General features: G+C 42.6%; 1 protein-coding gene across 2 annotated transcripts in view; it reads left to right on the top strand.

Moving 5' to 3' along the window:
* The window catches only part of PDGFD (platelet derived growth factor D), a 142,989-nt gene that overhangs the window by 67,384 nt on the left and 57,001 nt on the right, over positions 1 to 18,604 (top strand). Inside the window, exons 2-3 of one of the 2 annotated variants that reach the window (XM_054183320.1) lie at positions 13,668 to 13,854; positions 17,709 to 17,889. In XM_054183320.1, the coding sequence (XP_054039295.1) occupies positions 13,668 to 13,854; positions 17,709 to 17,889 (368 nt within the window). Of the gene's footprint in view, positions 1 to 13,649; positions 13,855 to 17,708; positions 17,890 to 18,604 lie in introns of both variants that reach the window. The other variant, XM_054183314.1, reaches the window with a different exon arrangement.

Raw genomic sequence — 18,604 nt, 5'->3', positions numbered from 1 at the left:
ATCCTGTTCCACGATGTCTTACTGCTTTATGAAAATGGATTTGGCAAGCAAGCTTCATCTGTAAATGTCTGATCTGAGTTTATTAGCATCCTAATATGCCTCAGACAAGTGTTTTTTAAGGGTGTTTTCATTTTATTTCTTAGGAGAATTTTATGTTTATTCTTTCTTTATTACTTAAATGCTGTATTGAAGAAACAAATTGTCGATTGAGATGGGTTTAGTGGAGCATTTGTTTCTTTCTTGACAGAATGGTTCTCTGCATCTATTAAAAAGTAGGGAAAAAAAAGAAAGGCATTTTATTTAAAGCTTTATGTAGGAAATAACCAAGTAAATCTGTATACAGGTAGACTTGAATTGGCAGGTGGGGGATTACCAGTCCCTTAATTAAAGTGGATGAATCAGGAAGACTCGTGGCCTTTACCTTACAACTGTGTATCAGACAAACCCTCGGCAGGCTGCAACCTGTGGGTCCGCTGGGATTTCACGTTTTCCTGTTGCTTTTTGGGAACAACACACACTGCCTGCTGCCAGTGCATGCCAGCGCTGACCCTGCTGCACCCAGCCATGGAGGGAGGCAGAGAGGGAGGACCGCCTTTCTCCTTGCCAAATATTTGCTGCGCAAACATTGGTAGTGTTTGTTCATGTCAGTGTGGATTTGAAAAGTACGTATGGACCTGTAATTCCGAGAGGGAGCGTGGATACGGGCAGGCTGTGCCATAGCACGCTCCATCGTGTCCATAGCCCGTGATGCTCTCAGCGAGGGCGACGGCTCCAAAACGCGGCCCCAGGCCTTGTGCGCTGAAAGGGCAAGGACTGGGTTGGCAAATCTGGTGTGTGGGAAGGAGGTGGGGTGAAAAGTCTCTGTGCAATTGCCCCAGTGCTCCTCCAGCTTCCCTGAGCCGGTGTCTGTAGCTGAGCCCAGCATCTCACTGGTCCCTGCAGGTGCCCGGCTTCAGCTGGGAACAGAGAGGAGAAAGGGCAGAGCATGGAGGGAATCAGTGCTCGTAACAGCTCAGGAGGTTTACAGTGTAGGAAGTTTGTTTTAGTAACAAATCAGAAGTGAAGGTTTGAGAAAGGTGGAGCTGTTGTGAGATGAAGAGCACCCTGAGAATGCAAAAAAAAACCCCAACACTTCAAATCAAGTAAATCAATACAGAGGCCAGCAACTGATAGGACAGTAGTGCAGAGCTGTGTAAATAAACACTACTTACACAACTCACAACTGATTGTAGTAACACACGGTGCAGCTGTTATTTACTAAAGATGTCAGTTATTTAATTATAGTTTCTACTAGAAGGTATTCAAGGTCATAGTTGTGGTATTTTCTTAATTACAGTCTGAGCTATAAAAAAAACCCAGAACATTTCACCCTAGGGAACCCAAAAATGGTTGTTGCCATTCCATCTTATTGAGTACTCTTGAGCGTCTGCTGTAAAGTAGGACTCTAAGTCAAGAAAGGTTTAAAATTTTATCCTTTGATGGACTGTTCTTCCATGGTTTCCATGGAAAAGACTGAGATAAACTCAGCAGGAATGACTGAAGCAGGTTGGAAGTGCAAACAAACAACAAAAAAAGGTCTCTGGAATTCTTTCCAACAAATAGAAACCAGAAAAATACAATTTTTCCTTACACCAAACTTGTCATAAATCCTGTTTTTATATCTGTTCTGCCAAGCTGATTTTTTTTTGCTTTTCTTGTGTCAAACACATGAACGTCAACATTTTTCCTCTTTTGGGCAAGGGTTCAACCTGGCAAGAGTGAAGTGGCTTGTAACTGTTATTTTCTGAGCTTTAAATGCAATAAAGGAACATTTATTATTCCTCTTTTCTTTTTTTTTTTTTTTTTTTTTTTTTCTGGAAACTGACCAAAGTATAGTTTTAGGCAGGACTATGGTTAATTTATTTTTCTTTTCTTGGTGTCATATCTGGTAATATTTGGCTGAAGGTTGCTGAAGCTAATAGAAAAACCCTGGCATCATATGTTTATGATATCATATATTTAGTTTTGTTAAGAGTAGAGATGGACTGATGCTAATTTTTTTGTCTTAGTGGACTACAATCCTAGATGCCATGAAGATATGCAAAGCTAACAGTAAAAATCACTTGTTCAGGTAGTCCAATGAGTGCCAAGGTAGCCTTCTGCTTTTCAAGCATTAGTGTGGAAAAAAGTTTTCCTAGGAAATGGTGCAGTATGTCCCTGTCTCCATTCAACAGCTCCAATACAGGGTGTTCACAAAATGAAATGATGTGACAGTACTGTGTTTATTGGACTTTCTCACCCTTTTTATCTCAGTCACATAAGCCTCTTATCGGGCTCCTCTCCAGCTGCTCGGAGCTGTGTTAAATAGTCAACATGCAGCTGTGCCTTTCTAGTGGACAGGACCTCAACGCATGACATTCATCTAGATGTGCAACATCAATACCAGCACAGAGCTGGGGAAAGACAGCAGTGAAATAGTCCCCTTTGACTGCCCCAGCCAACACAGATGGAGGGTGGACCTTCTCACCATAGGGCTGCCCGCAGGCTGCAAGCCTTGGTGGCCTGGCATCGTTCTCCACGTGCTGGGTCCTGCAGGCTTCCAGGGACCTGCTCTGGTCATGCCTGAGCCAAGCATCAATGTCTCACCTGGTGTCCAGCCACATGCATACCACTGTTGTGTGCTTCTCTGCTTTTTAGATGCACAAACTAGGTCAAGAAGAATATGGCACAGCCTGAGATTTCTCCCTTAAATTCTCTGCCCTGATGTCAACAGGCATTTCTCCACAGCATTAGGCTTTCAGCAAACTGAGTTTGGTTGGTTCACTGTGCTTCTCTGGAAGCTTTAAGGTGATGGGGTTCTAGTGGTGTCTGCTGGTTAACCTTATGCCATCTCATGTGTCTTCTGAAAGCTGGAGGAGTGAAATGTGCTGCTTCACCTTCCTTCTGGCGAGATCTGGACCTGAAGCTGGCTGACTTTATCATTGTAACTGCTCAATTCTTCTTCTTGCATATGTTTCATTGACTCTGCAGTCAAAGGACAACTTTGAAGTTTGGCTTTACCTCCAGTGTGATTACATGGGGGACTCCAGTTTTCCATTTAAAAGTGAGAGTTCATCGAGGGCCCATGAAAGTGAAGGATTATTTAATTACTTCTTGATTTGCCAACAGTATACTCAGCCCTGTTCGGAACATAAAGATACGTAACGTCTGTTCCCCATGGAGTCTTAGCAGAGTCCTGAATATAATTTCCTCCAAACAGGCTTCAGTGTGTTTTCATCTGCTCATGCAGTATCTGTTGTAGCTTTAACTTAACAAACTTAAAGAGTATTATGAAAGGCTTGAGAACATCTGCAGCAGAAGGTCCCAGTTCTGCTCTGATCACGTTTTTCAGTGGAAGTTGTGTGAGGTTAAATTTATTTCAGTGGGTGAAACGGACAGAAAACCTTTCTCTTGAGAAGAAAACCTCCATGCACATCTTCCTCTTATTGTGAACTAATTTTGTAGAAAAGGAGGAAGTATCCTACTTAATGCTTTAATTATTGTTATTATTTGTAGTTTTCCAATCCCAGTTAGGGAGCTTCCGGGCAAATAACAAGACCTGGTCTTCTGAGAGCTTTGGAGTAGAAGTCTGGAAAGATATCATTAATTCTTTGTCCCATCACTGGTTTGCTGAACAATACAAATAGTGTTTCTCTGGACTTTCTAGTTCTTCCATCTCTTATCTTGTAGACTGAAAACTTTTCAGAGGAGAGGTTATATCTTGTTTTGTTTCCACAGTGCACAACACAACGTTAATCAGAATCTCTAACTGCCGGAAAATTGACGATGAATGTGTTTGTTAGATTCACATAGACAGAGAGCAAAACCAATGAGACATCCACCTTTAAACAGAGAACTGTCATGCAGTAGTCTTCTGACTTTATCATTACCTTTACCTGTGTGTGTCTTTTCACCGCTTCCGTTGCCCCTCCGATGTCGGGCACTAAAATGAGGAAGCAATAAGAGAACAAAGTTTTGCACTAGAAGGGTTGGCTCATGAGTGAGTCATATCACTAAATGGCAGGTAGATTCCACAGTCAGAAATAAAAATGGTGTGATTGTTCATTACTTGCCATCCTTACCCTCACCACCAGCCAGTGTCACACACATGAAGCCCCGTACCGCTGGGGCTGGGCGCAGGTGGGACGGCTGCAGCAGAGACTGCATGGGGCAGCAGCACAAGTGGAGGCTTAGCTCCACCACTTCTTAGGCGCTTCTTGTTTTGTCAAACACCCCCGCACAGCCTAGAAGGAATGTTTCCAATCACTTCCTCTTGGTAACCAGCCAAACAGCTGTTTTTCCAGAAAGAACTTGGGAAGCTGGGATGTGTAAACCGAGCCTTTGGAGCCAACTCCATTTCCAATTTTGGTTTCAGCTTAGAGTGATCAGGATGTGGCTGTGCTGGTGTGAGAGGCTTTTGCTGCATGTGGCATAGCAGCCCCTGAGCTTTATGGGCTGTTGTGCTGATGTGCACCAGCATCATCTTCCCAGCCACTGGTCCCATATAGGGTGGCAGCTGCCCATATTGGTGGTGAATGAGCTCTCACGCTCTTTCACCACGTCTAGGTTCGTTCTTTGCTGCAGAACTAAGTAAATCTCTGGATAATCCTTTGGTGCAAGATCATAACAATAAAAGAAGGCCACAGCCAAGAATTTTATGAATGTGCCTGGAAACTTTGTTAAATTGCAGTATCTATCCACGTGACAGCTCTGCAGCGTTCTGATGCCAAACCTCCACAGAAAGTCCTAAGCACTTACAGGAAAGATCCTCTGCACTTAGAGTACTCAGTACTTTCAGTATGTATGCCTTAAATTGCTTTCCAGGCTGGGGAAATGTTGTTTCTCAACACAGGGGTTTTATCTAAATGATGAAAAGCCGTCCCTGTGTCTCAACTTGCATTCTGCCTCCATTCTGGGAAAAGACCTCAATGTCTACTGCCCTCTTTGCCCCAGTATTTTGGTTCCCATGGGAACAAAACTCAGGTGTGGGAACAAAAAAGGAACCATGGTGTGCCCCGGTCTAAACTGTCAGAGACGCAGGGTAGCATGTCTTGAAGCTAGAAAGTAGAAGAGCTGCTGGATCTCTACTTTGTGGCTAAGTCTTGGGTTCTGGTCCCTGCTCCAAGAACTGCTTCTGCGTTTTACCTCTTAACTGTTTCTTGGAAAATGGACAACTGATCTTTGAAGCAGCAGCCAGAACACATCCTTCCCTTGGAAGGAGACAGAAGTGGTCTGAATTCTCTCAAGCAAATAGAAAAATCACAACACAGGCTCCTATTTCCTTGCAAGAAATTTAGCTGCTAGGCTGCTACAGAAAAAAGAACGGACTACCAGCAACCATATTTTAATATAGTGAGATCTGCCTGTGTGGGTTTTTTTGACAGTTCTAGGTAACTTTCAGGTACTTAGGTCTTTGAGGCACCTGCCTTAAGGGACTGAAATATCCCCACAAGCTTTTATCTTTGTGCAATCAGTTGATACGCAGATCCTAAGAGACAAAAATCATGGCCATGGCAAACTCAGGACACGGAAACAATGCCTGCTAGAATACTATTGCCAGACTTTCCATTATAAGAAGTGACCTTTCACTCCCTTCCAGAGATTCTGGATCTTCAATACTGACATAGAGGGTAAGGAAACTCACGTTACAAGAGAAAATTGCCTTGATTTGTCTTCTGAAACAGCTTCTCCTTTTACTGCCTAATGTTCTAACATACGACCTTCCACTCAGTAATTGCTTGTCTATCTGCTACAATATATTTAACATGAGAAGCCTTTCCCCCTTTGACCGGATTTTCTCTTCCCTTTTATCGACATTTTTCTTTCTTTAAAGAAATTCCACATCTTGCAGAGTCTTAGGAGTGCTTGAATGAAACAGCTTCTAAAACAATATCTTCAATTCTCTTTTAAGACTTCAGCCATACCAGATTTCTGAGGCAAATAGCCCTAGCTTGGTCGTAAAAATTTGAGAAATAATGAAGGGAAAATAAAAAAGGAGTATATTTTCGTTGCACCAGAAAGATTTGAAGGAAGCTCTGCTTACTTGAAGCCACTGCCTAAACAGGAAAATTTGGAGTGCCTAAATCCACAATTCTGTAGTATTTTGCAAAGCAATGTGAGCCGAAGTCCAGTGTTGATATTCAAGTTTAATAGTAATTGTGTCTATAATTGGCATTGTCTTTTCCAAGACACTACACAAGTTTGCTGCGTTCCAGCCTTCTCATGGAGGTGTTGGTGCTTACTGTGAACTTCTGCTTCAGTTACCAGGTTTCCCTTAAGCTCTTTGTAGCACCAGGAGGGTCATTTCGCTCTTTATTTTTTCTCACATTTTCTCAAGGTTTTATGTATTTTTATTCTCATGATCATTGGGTTATTTGCATTAGTCTTGCTCCACATCATTAGAGCTACACATTCTTGATACACACATTTTCCTTTTTCATACCTAATTATGGAATCCCAAGAGAAAGATACATCCATTTTGCTGTTGGTTTAAGAGTACAACAGAGAGATGCATTGCAACACTACCACCCATGAAAGAACTAGCAGTTAAAAAAGTTTTTTGTGTGTTGGCCTAACATACGTTACTTTTCTGTTGACACTCTTGCTTTAATATAAGGCATTCAGCATGTTCTTTTGTGTAGAACAAAATCTCTATCGAGAAGTCAAATAAAGGCAAGTAATACAAGTCACTGCAAAAAGCAAACATCACGGAGTTTAATATCCCCGTAAAAATAAGTAAGGAATTGTTTTCTCCGTATTCATCTGTGGAAGTCTGAGCAAGGCACTCACCAAAGGAGCCAAAGGAGAGTCACAGTCTTCATCCCACCAAAATGCAGTCCAGCCTGCTCTTCTGAAATGAAGGATTTCAGGACCGTTTCTTTAGTACTGCATTCAAAATGCAGTTATGATGGTGACCATTCCACAGTACAAATAATATTATTGAATGCAAAAAAATAATGTTTATTATAATGATAACCTGTCTCTATAAATGATATGCCTGGACTTCTTTATTGTTGCCCATTTAATAGTCTCATGAGTGGTCTTTGCTGAGGTCTCGTTCCACTGCAGATTGTCTATGTCATGCCAAGATTCATGGGGTTGCTCTGCACAGAAGCACAGGCAGACTGCTAACCATTCTGTTATAAAAAGGATCATGGCTCTGAATGGAATTTTAGGCGGCTGGGGTTTTCCCATTCTCTGATACCCTCTGTACTGGTATTCTGCACTGGCTAATTTTGCTTCTTTCAACTACAGCTCAATTTTTCATTGCTTTGATATATCCTATATAGATATAAAACATATTCTTCTGGCAAACATCTCCACACAGCTCAGGGTTTCAGAGGGAGATGAGTTACTGCACATGAGGTCTGAATTTGGCTGAACGTGCACACAGCATCTTTTGATATTGCCTCAGTGACAGAACGGGTCATACTTTGGATTTGAACTCTGATGATGCCTGGAGTATCTTTCATGCTCCTGATAAAAAGAAAGGGCCTGTTGATGAGAGAAGGAGCAGGTACCTGGAGCTGCTTCTTTTAAGTTCGGTGGCAAGCCAGCCAAACTGAGAGTCTTTCATCAACTCCGGTGGGGTTTGGGTCCACTTCTTAATTGCTCGGTTGCTGGGTGACAAGTAACACATAGGGTGGTGTTTAAAAGCTGCTCTGTTATGTAGGTCTTGATCCAGAAAACTTAAGTAAGTGTGAGCTTAAGCTATAAGTTACTTTGTAGTATCCTTGAAATAAACGGTACTATTGAAGTTGTATAAAGCTGAAAGCAACCTGAAGTAACACTTTGGACTGGATCCATTGGCCCAAAATACTCTTACGTACGGATCCTTATACCAGAGTGACTGTTTTCTCAGCTTAGTGCCTCCATAAGAGACAATTTACAGTTTTTAGCTTGGCCAGGGTTGTGCTATCCCCATTTTGTTACTGTTGATCCCAATCCTTTCCCTCCCTTGGTCTGCCTTCCTGGAGAAGTGCTGGTGAATTGTGGTGGGTGAGTTAGGCTTCTGTCCGTAAAAGGACAGAGAGAGATGTCTAAGGCAGATGCTGCTATATAGTATTATGTTCTTCATTAGGGAGCAGAAATATGATGTTGTGTTCACTGACTAGGATTAATTTTATTGTTTATATTCACTAAAAAAAAAATCATTTTTAACAAGGTAAATGACCTTACAGTTTTATATCTTCCCAACAAGCTGTGACCAGCTATAGAATACAGTATTTTGGCCATGAACACTGTCATCTTTTCCTCTGATTTACACAGAACCTTATGGATAACAAATAAAGTTTCTCCTTATTGCAGGAGGGTGGGGGAATAAAAAAAAAGCCAATGAATATCTGAACAGACTGACATAAATACAGCTTGCTTGGCATGCCTGTCCCCGAGATGAACTGATTTGTGGCCTGAATTCAAAAATGTTTTACTGTTCTTTGCTTCTCACTCTGTGGATTCAGCTATTTAGATCAGGCTAATTTTCAACTGAAGGAACTGAAGAGCTATTATTCTCCCTGAAGGTTATCTCATTTGTTTAAAAATTGGTGGCAAACCATTGACCGCTGTATTTGTTTCAAAGAGAACAGCCATGGGGGAGGAGGGTTATATCTGGAAAACTCCCACGTGCAAACTCCCAAGGTCCTTTCCTGAAATAACAAATAGTTTCATGAGTGGTAAAATGAAGTTCACATGGTTTCCAGCAACTCTCTCCTCAGCTGTAGCAGAGGATGAGCTCATCAGGTTACACTCCATGGGATTTAAGAGGGTATATTTCTTGTCATAAAAGATGTCAGAATATGGTATCTTTTCAGCCTTTAGCACTATGTTAAAGGTTTTGAGGTTGGTCAACCACTTCTACAAGGGAAAGAAAGACAGAAGCAAACTTATACACAGGACAACACCTTAGGAAGTGAGGCTAAAATTCCAGAAACCTTAGAAAAGTGGAACTAAATATTCCATTTTATTGGTTAGGTCCAACACAAGGTCATTCTCTTGATTCTTCTTCTTTCTGAAGGAATTGACATTTATGGACTCTCCTCGCTCAATGGATATCGAAGAACAGATGTCACATTAGCTATTAGCAAGCAGTAATTGCCTTTTCTTTTTTTTTTAATTTTAGTGAAGGAATTCATTGTCTGTTGAATGATGATAATAAAAGAGAGCTTCTTTCTGCAGTAGGTATGTCATGACTGGGAATAGCTTTAACAAGAATGTGTCCATACATTACTAAAGCTTGAAAGGAAACGCAGGAATCCAGAGAGGATGAAATTTGTGTTTCTGAATCTTGCTGCTCAGGAAGCATGGCATTAGGAGAACATGCCTTAACTGGGAAGGAGAAACACTGGATGTGCTGGGCGCCCACAGTGGGGAAAGTCTTGAGGCAAGCAAATTTTCTGAGTATTGAGCTTAATTTCCCAGTTCCCAGTTTGGCACCGAGCTGCTCTCCATGCTGGGGAAGGCAGGCAAGCACTTCTGAAAATGCAGCTGCTTTGAGCACTTTAATGGGAGCTCCTCTAACCTGGACAGCTGGACTATCATGTATACCATTATGTTTAAAATTAGTGGTTGGGAAAGAATTAAGAGGAAAAGAGAAGAGAGATTAGTTCAGATAAATAAAATATAGAGCAAGCTGCTTTGCAGTCAGTTCAGACTCTCTGCAGGGAATTGCCTCACTGCGAAGGATGCCTTCCAGCTTCCTTCCCACTCATCTTCCTTATGAGACAGTTTCCCTCCCCCAGCGCAAGGATGTCTGGTAGGTCCTGCCATCTAGAATATCCTCCTTCTGTGTATTGCTTAAGTGGCCTTTTTGCCTTATGACTTAACACCTACTTTTATTCACTGTGAAGTGATTTTATATGCTTTTTAGTAAATGTGACAGGTAGTGTATTACCCACTGTCGTCTTTTATTTACTTCCATAAAGCATTATGGAATACAGTTAGTATGTGACATTCGGGACACTGTATAATGCTGCATTGTATTGCGTTGCCACATGGGATAGTTCAGTGCCTTGAAAGAGACACTGCTTTTTCCTTGGCCTTCATCTTTTATCAAGTGGGGTTTTCTTTCCCGACTTTCCCCATGGCCAGTGTCTGGTTTCCACGAGTTCCCCCAGTGTATCTGATGAGGACAATGCTTGTCTGCTTGGAAAGGTGTTGTTATGTTCATCTTACATCTTAGTTGCTAAAAGGAGTACAGGAGTTGCTTACATCTCCTCAAGCTTTTTCCCAAATGCTTGATGATTCATGAGTGGCCAACCTCCAGAGACCGAGTTTGGGTTGACTGTGTTCCCACGTCTAACTAAACCAGTTAACTCTGCAAAATCCCCCTGCAAAATCCCCTTCGAAAACTCTGGTGCTTTGGGTTCCAGTCCTGGCTACACCACTTCAGGTTGTAATTTAGCTCATGGAGAGAGAGTGGCTTTGCGTTTCATCCCATGTGAATTATGGAAACAGTATTTATGTCCATTCTCATCAAACACACTTTCTTCCTTTGTGGAAAAGACATACTTTCATACTGTAATATTTTTATATGCCCTACTTTACTATACTGAGCATTGTCTCCCCATGCTTCTCTGCAGCCTTTCCTCTATAATGCTTTCGTAATTACTGCATTTACCATGATAGAAATAACAAGTCACTGTGCTTTGATTTTTAAGCTTTTTAACGTGCAGCTTCGTTCCTCCATTTACCTGTTCAGGTTGGATAGTGCAGAGCTGCGCCAGCCGTTACATTTCAGCACTGATCTTGGTCAGCTGTGGTTGACTTGCTGGCAGAGCACCCCCGTCTGTGGGATTCAGAGTTTGAGTTAAATAAAAAGCCATGACAGAGCCTATATTCTTGGGGTACAAGAACACTGACAACATACTTTCTCAGCTGGTCTGCTGAGTGAAGTGCACAGGATTTTTTCTTTGGGGGTGTATATATATGAGCACATCTAAAAGATACTGTTCCTAGCACTCTAATCTCAGCACCTGACAACTCCAGAGTAAAGCCTGTACTAGGACTGGCTGGGAAAAGGGAACCTTTCCTTCAGAAGCATGAACGACATTGTCACACAGTGACGTGCATGCTGATGGTGGGAAAATGGCAAGAGTTTGCTGTCCAACAAAGAAGAGCAAAGTACTCTCAGGTATAGGATGAGTTCTGCCATGCTTTACTGCAGTAACTTTTGTTCTGACTTAGGGAATGGTTGCTTCATTCCGAAGTGCAGAATTTGCTTTCATCAAAACCGTTGTATTTTTTTCCCTTTTCCTGGACATTGTGGACATAGTCCTGTGAAATACTCTTGTCCTCTTGGGTGTGCTGGGTGTTTTCAGATCCAAAGGTCCTAAGCATTTCAGTAGGAACTCAGTAGTGTTGGCTGGACATTTTGTTTCATTCCAGATTAGGGGGGGGGAAAACAGAGGTGTCTTTATTTTTTTCAGAAAATAAAAAATAAGAAATAAAAAATAAAATAAAATAGAAAGCAAACTTGAGTGTAGATGTTCCTGATGAAAATTGCAACAAAACTGATGGGTGTGTGGTCTTTATTTTTACTGAATTGTCATTTTTCCAATGCAAATTGTTTGGTCAGAACAGATTAGTTCTGCAGTTTGTGAGCTATGGAGTCAGGGCTGTATTTCCCCACAAAGGGTGGCTCAGGGTGTGAGAACATTTCATCTTAAATGAAAGCATCTTACAAATATGTCACAAAGATATCTTTGGAGATAGTTTTTACAGGAAACCCAGACTTTTAACTTCTAAGTTTCAGGTTGCTGGGAAGCTAGAATATTTACCCTGTCAGAATGGTACAATGAACTGTTGACACACAACCATGCTTTGCTTACAGCTATGTACAGGGAGGTATTTATAGCCAGGAACTAGTAAAAAGCAACCTGAAAAATAAAGGTACTTACCATTAACTTTGTGCCTTTTTTCTGGGTTTCTGTTTTCCATCAGCATTTATGAAACAAATATATTTCTTTTCTTTGAAAAGCTTAGAAAGCTTCAGTCAAACATTAGATTTTATTTTAAGAGAGAGAACTTTGATTACTGCGTGTGACAGATGGCTGTGGCTGGTTGCTTACTTTGGTCTTGTATTTCCCATGTACTACTGTGTCGTGGTTCTGGACTTCCATAGAGTGGCTCGGTTGGAGAAATTTTCCCCCCATTTGCTCTTCCTCAGTAGCCAAATTCAGGAGAAGGCTCTGGTTTTATATTTGTGTTGCTTGTAGTGGAACTGGAGGTTGACCTGACCTTCAGCAGAGTACTGTGGGCGATGTTCAATTTAAGATCAGGACAGCGGAGTCCAGGCATTTACGTAAAAGCTAGGGTCTGAGTTCCCATTAGTAAGTAGAAATTTGGTCAATGCAGTAGGGTAACTGAGTGAAGACCTGTCCAGGTGTAGCTCGCACCAGCCATGGTGAGAAGGGTCTCAGCTTGCCCACACGCAGGTGGCTCCGTGAGACAGCACAGCTTCCACGGGACTTCTGCTGGGGGCAGTTGTGCTGCTGGACCTCCCTGTCCTCATGGAGGCCAGGCAGGAAAATGTACTGTATCTTAAATGGTGTTAGACATCTTTCTGTGGGTAACTGGACTGAGCCCAGATAGCTGTCTCATGGGTGGAGGCTCAGATCTGAGTGTCTTAACTGGGAACTGGACCCTGGTGTGATCTTCGTGTTGCCTTGGAGCCTTCTGATCCTTGAAATTTCGCCACACTAACGTTGCCAATGCACAACAAAAATAGTTGTTTGCAGTTCTGTGAGGCTGGGAGCCAAATTCCAGCATCCGTAACAGCTGGACAATGCAAGTGCATGGTGCAACTGAGAAGACATTTTGACTTTTAGAGAGCTGGGTCTTGCCACAGTTCCTGTTATCCTTGGAGCCAGGGATTTACAGTAGCTGAGGCTTTACCTCATTATAAGTAAACTTTAGGAACAATTAAGTATTTGCACAGGCAGAAGTTGTGGAATTGGAATTAAGTAAAGACTTGGCTATTTGTCTTGAAGTTACTCAATAAGACGGTTGGTGGGGCAGTTTCTGACTTCCGTTACATCAGTGTAAACGTGGAGTAGTTATTTGTGTTAATGATCCATTGACAGCAAATGATTCACACCATATAAATAAAATCAAAATGTGACCTAACACATGCTTCTGGGAGGAAATACTTAAGCACAATAAACAAACTTAGACTAACTCGTACGCACTTTCCTGCAGCCTTTTGTTGCTGCTTTTGTTTGGAGGGCATTCCTCCACAGAGCACCAAATTTGGGAAGCAGGGATGTTTCCCATTTTACTTTGCTCTGTCTCACTTCATTGTTCTCAAGCTTGCAGCTTTTATTAAAGTTTAAAATCTGTTTTAAAACCAAAATGGTGAGAAGGAAATTACATAATCAATATCAATGTAAAAGTAATGATATATTTATCATAAAATAAAGTCTATATAGTTAAGTACTGTTGTTCTAATTGTTTATAGGGGGTTGAATTAAGAGAAAAATACACTGTACTTCCTATTTAATAATAACTGCTCCCAGACCCAACTTTTTATAGACTTTAAATGCAAATAAATTGTGCTGTGTTGTAAACTGTTGTGTTTTTTGCCTTCCTGTAACTGGAACAACATACTAATTTCTACAAGTTGTGACTACTAACAGAGAGCAATCACCTCACAGACTTGTACCGAAAAGAAGAGACCATCAGCGTGGCAGGGAACGGCTGCATCCACAGTCCTCGCTTCCCCAGCAGTTACCCCAGGAACCTCCTGCTGACGTGGCGGCTCCACTCCCCGGAGAGCACCAGGATCCAGCTGGCTTTTGATAATCAGTTTGGACTGGAGGAGCCTGAAAATGATATCTGCAGGTGAGTGGCGAGTGGAAGTTTGCAAAAGGCTCCTTAATAACACCTTTGAGCTTAAGGATGTGGCCACTGGCATGAGACTGCAAACCAAAACCTGGGTGTGTCTGGCAGGGTCTATGATGGCCCTACTCGGAGGACAAACCTCCAAGGGTCCCTTCCAACCCAAATTGCTTTTTTAGTTTATAAATAAACTGAGCTGTCCTGGACTTGAAGCAGTTTTGGCAGGTTGTTGTCCTTCTATAATATTTTAAGCACAAGGCACTTGTACGCTCAAATCCAGCTACCTAACAACTCAGGTACTCCTTCAATAGGATTTTGTCCTCTATCACCTCTGTCATATTTCAGCCAGGCAAAAAGCATCTTTTTCAGTAGGTGGAAGGCTCTGGGAGGTGTGAGTGAGTAGCAGGTATGTGCTTCTATTGGGGTGTGAGGGACAGACAGAAATGCATTGAAAAATGTAACTATGTTCTTTAAATTATTTGTTTGGTTTTATTCGCTGGTACAGTTTCTTTTAAAACCTTGAAATACATGTTCACAAACATCAGTGCACTCTGCGTATTGATGTATCTAAAAAAGTATACTCTATCCCAGTTGCTTTGGTTTCCCCTTTTAAGCAAAAGTGTCCATAAGCTCGGTTGATCTGGCTGATTAACCCAGGTGGATAAACTGCTTGGCATTCGCAGAGCAGAGCTGTGAATCTTGCCAACAGTCACTATAACAGTATAAGTCCGTGGAGGTTTTTTATTTTTCTTTTATTCAGCGCTCTGTTCTGTGGGAGAGAGCAGGCTCAGGATTCCCGTGCGCGCCGAAGGGCAGATTGCTGTGATGCTACTTACATAAAACGCGCAAGTCTCAGCTTCAGCTCTCTGCCTGATCATGTTGATACTTACGCCTTATCTATGCAGGGAACTGGGTTGTTAGGATTTCTGCGCAGCCAGCCTCTGCTTATCTTATCTTCTTTGTCAATTAATTTGCATTTATAGGGTTTGGCAGCTCTGTGGGGTGTTACAGGTTGGATTTTTATTTTTTTTTTCTGGGTTTGCTTTGTTAATTTTCTACGTTACCAATAGAGAGAACCATTTCTGCAGGTTTGCTTTCCATTTAGTAATAAAAGAATGCAGCCTGGAACTGGCTCTCCTTCCCTGCGCCTTGATGGTGTTGGCAGCTGCTGCTCGGCTCTGGTGCAGTTGGTCCAAGATCAGCAGCAGAGTCAGGAGCGATAGTTACCTCCAAGCACCGCAAACGCTTTCCCAGATGGAGAGCCTAATGCATACAGAAGCGGCCTGTTAATATTTACATAGTGGATAAACTGTGGCTGACCTTAAAGCATTGCAACTTTGAAACAGAGGGCTAATGTACTGGGGAAAAAAAAAAAGATGAAGTATTCTCTGTCAAGAACTGTTAAAGGTGGTGGCACGGTGAGAGGAACTCAAGCTGTTACCAGCGTTATGGGTTTGGGGACCGTCTTGGAAGACATTCCGCCTGCTTTTTCCAGAGCAGCTAATTTGGGATGCAGAGAAAAACAAAGGCCTTCCATCATCCATAGCGTCTATAGAAGCTGGAGAAATATCACATTCTTTTCTGCAATAAATCTTTCCCTGGCATTCCTGGAAGACCTTTATTTGTGTAATATTACTTCCAGAGCGAGGAATTTCTCGGGCAGGCAGCTCGTGATGGCTTTAAGCCTGTTAAGTACTGTGTGCATAGTTAGATTTTTTGCTAATGCTCAATATGTTTTTCAAAACTAGGTCCTTTCTGCAACTTCAGTCCCTGACAATCCCTGCAGTGCTGCTTTACAGAGACAGCCAGGCGTATTCTAACTGAAATGAATGCTGAGAGCTGAGCATGTGCTTGAATGCCGTGTATATTGGACAAGAAATTCAGGACCTCTGCACCTTACCTTCCCTTCGCACTTGCTTTTGACCTTACGCTTTTTTTTCCCAGAAACCTCCTAGTGTTTTGTTTCAATTTTTCATTAATGCTAATTATTGTAATTTGCATACTATTAAGACTGAACTGATTGAAATTCAGTCAGGCTGAGGAATGAAAAGGTATACTTTACCAGAGCTGTTTCAGAAGGAGGGGAAATATTCAAGGTTTTACAGAATTTTCTAGAAGTGCTGTTAGCATTTCCACAGGTACTTGATAAGAGATGATTCAGAAAAGCAATTAAATTACCCAGCCTCCGAGGCTCCTTGCATGCGCAGAAACAACTGAGATTGCACCTACATCCATGACCGTTGCAGCAAAGCCTCTGCTGTTGAAAGCAGAAATAATCCCTGAAAGCCCATGGATTTGCCCCATTTTTGCTGGCTCCTGGCCTCAGAAAGTGGGGAGGCCAGCCAGGACCATTTTCACCAAAGCCTACAAGGTTATCGTAGGCTGAAAACTCTGCAACCCCTCGTGTTACGCTGAGCGTTCGCTGGCTGTTGTGCTGCCCGGGGTACCACCTCCATCACCATGAGGGAGTGGGAGCAGAGGACAGTGGAGACAGCCTGAGACAAGGTTACCTCCATCTGGCACTAAACCTTGTAGCGTTACAAAAAACGGTTGTTTCAGCAGAGTTTGGGCAGATTTAAGTGATCTGGTTATGGCAAGGCTGTTATTTTCTGTTCTGTGCAATTTGGGGTTGGTGCATATAAAAGCAGCAGTGCTGATATTCTCAAGCCACATAGTATTTGTGTTTTTTTCACATGGACTCGTAGCAGAAAAAGAAAAGCAGGTCTGTTATTTACAGAGCTATTCAGCTCCCACAACAGGGTAGGGAGGCAGGCGCTTGGCCCGCAGACCAGGGGGTGGGGAGTAGCACATTTCTAACAGTCTTAAAGTCCCTCTTTGGAGGATACACATGCTTTGGTAATAAAAACCTCTCCTGGTAAAGACCACCAAAGTTTCAGGCTTAACTGTACTGCGGGGATGGCAGCTCTCCCCATCTCTCATTGCCGGCACTCAGCCTGCCCCTCTTCTCACCACCTCTCCCTCGGCGGCCGCGGTGTGCGGGGCCTAGTTCTGGCTCCACAGGTATTAGGGGCTATTTTTCTCATAGATGTAGTGAGAGCAGGACTTTATTCTGTGCCTCCCTTATTCTCCACCTCAAGAAATGAACTCAGTAAATGACTCAAGCCACTCAGGCTGTGGCAGTGAGTGCTGTCACCGTGTCCTCTCATCCCTGCATCTCCTGGCAGAGCCTTCTTTGGTCTCAGGGGCAGCACGGCCGTGGCACGTGTGCCTGGCCGAGGTGTGACCTTGCACAGGGCAAGACATGCTGCTGCGTTTCCCCTGGTGACAGCACCCAGTGGAGTCCCAGCCGTGGCACACAGCATGCCAGCCTGCCCTTTCCTGCTTGAAATCTTGAAACCAGTCTTTCCAAACCATCTAGCAGGAGCAATGGGCCACCTACAAAGAACATCCTAAAAAGCACGCGCTTTTAAGCAGCATGTGCTGCCCTGTGTCTTCCCGGCATCATCCTTTGCTCTACCAGAAAGTGCACAAGGGCATGTGGCTGCTCAGCTCCATCAGCCTGCCTTAAATAGTGTTTTGTCCACCACATGAAGTGCAATGTGCATGTTTACTATGTACTAAGCACAAGGAAGTACCTCTCATGGCTACTTTAACATGGTAGAAAATACTGTCTGTCATGTGACAGGAGCACAAAAAGCAGCCAGTTGAGCACTCAGGCAGTAGCTTGCAGCTTAGTGTATTTAGCTCTACGCGAGCATGTCCGCCATCTGTAATATTTAGTCCAATGTTTTGCAATGGAGAATGGACAACAGTTGTCTTGGTGTCTCTAGGTGTGCTCCTGTCTGTTTGCAACCATCTTCTGTAACCAAAAACTAATCCTTCGAACTGGTTCCCAGGTATGACTTTGTGGAAGTGGAAGATGTATCGGAGACCAGCACGGTTATACGAGGACGGTGGTGTGGACACAAGGAAGTGCCTCCAAGAATAACATCGAGAACAAATCAGATAAAGATAACCTTCAAATCCGATGACTACTTTGTGGCTAAACCGGGGTTCAAGATTTGTTACTCCCTTGTGGTAAGTCACCTCGCCGTGTCATGGGTGAGAGACTGGTGTTGTGTAAGGGAGCACCAGTACTTGAAGGCTGGATGGTGTAGCTAACTGCATTGGATAGAAACACTAATTGACTGAAAGTATTTTCGTTCCAGCAACTACATTCGTACAGATCAAAGTATTTTTGACATCCTGTCATTAAATATAAAATGAAGTCAAGTCCAGGCCAAGATTTCCACTAATAACATGTTCTAGGAGCACTAACACTTTCTGCACTGAGGCTGCGCTGCCAGTGCCTTGACAGACGCTGCAGAAATAGCAAAGTAATGGCTGCTCTATGAACTCCTTTTTTATGTTCATTTGAGGTCAAATAAAAATGCCTCGAGGGGTTAAGGCTGTGATTCTGAGTTAGATGCAGAGTAGTTTATTCCACGTGCAATAAAATTCTACATGCAAGACAATGTGCTAAGGCTCAGGCTGTATTTTTAACCACGTATAAACATTGCTCTCTAAATATGCGGTGGCATTACCAGGGTATCATGTACGGTTTCAATGAGATGAAAACCTCCTGGTTTTTTATTTTGTTTTCGTCTTTAGGGAGCAGGAATACTCATTACCCTAAGTAGATTTTGATACAAATATGTATTCCTTTGTATTGTCCTGATTAATATTATAATGCTTTTGGTGCAGTGTAGCTCGAAAGAGGCAGATTTTGCAAACACTCAGGAAATGGTAAGCA

Source organism: Rissa tridactyla, chromosome 1, assembly GCF_028500815.1.
Source record: "Rissa tridactyla isolate bRisTri1 chromosome 1, bRisTri1.patW.cur.20221130, whole genome shotgun sequence".
Classification (NCBI taxonomy): Eukaryota; Metazoa; Chordata; class Aves; order Charadriiformes; family Laridae; genus Rissa; species Rissa tridactyla.
The sequence above is the reverse complement of the archived record's forward strand: the minus strand, read 5'-3'. Positions and strand labels throughout refer to the sequence as shown.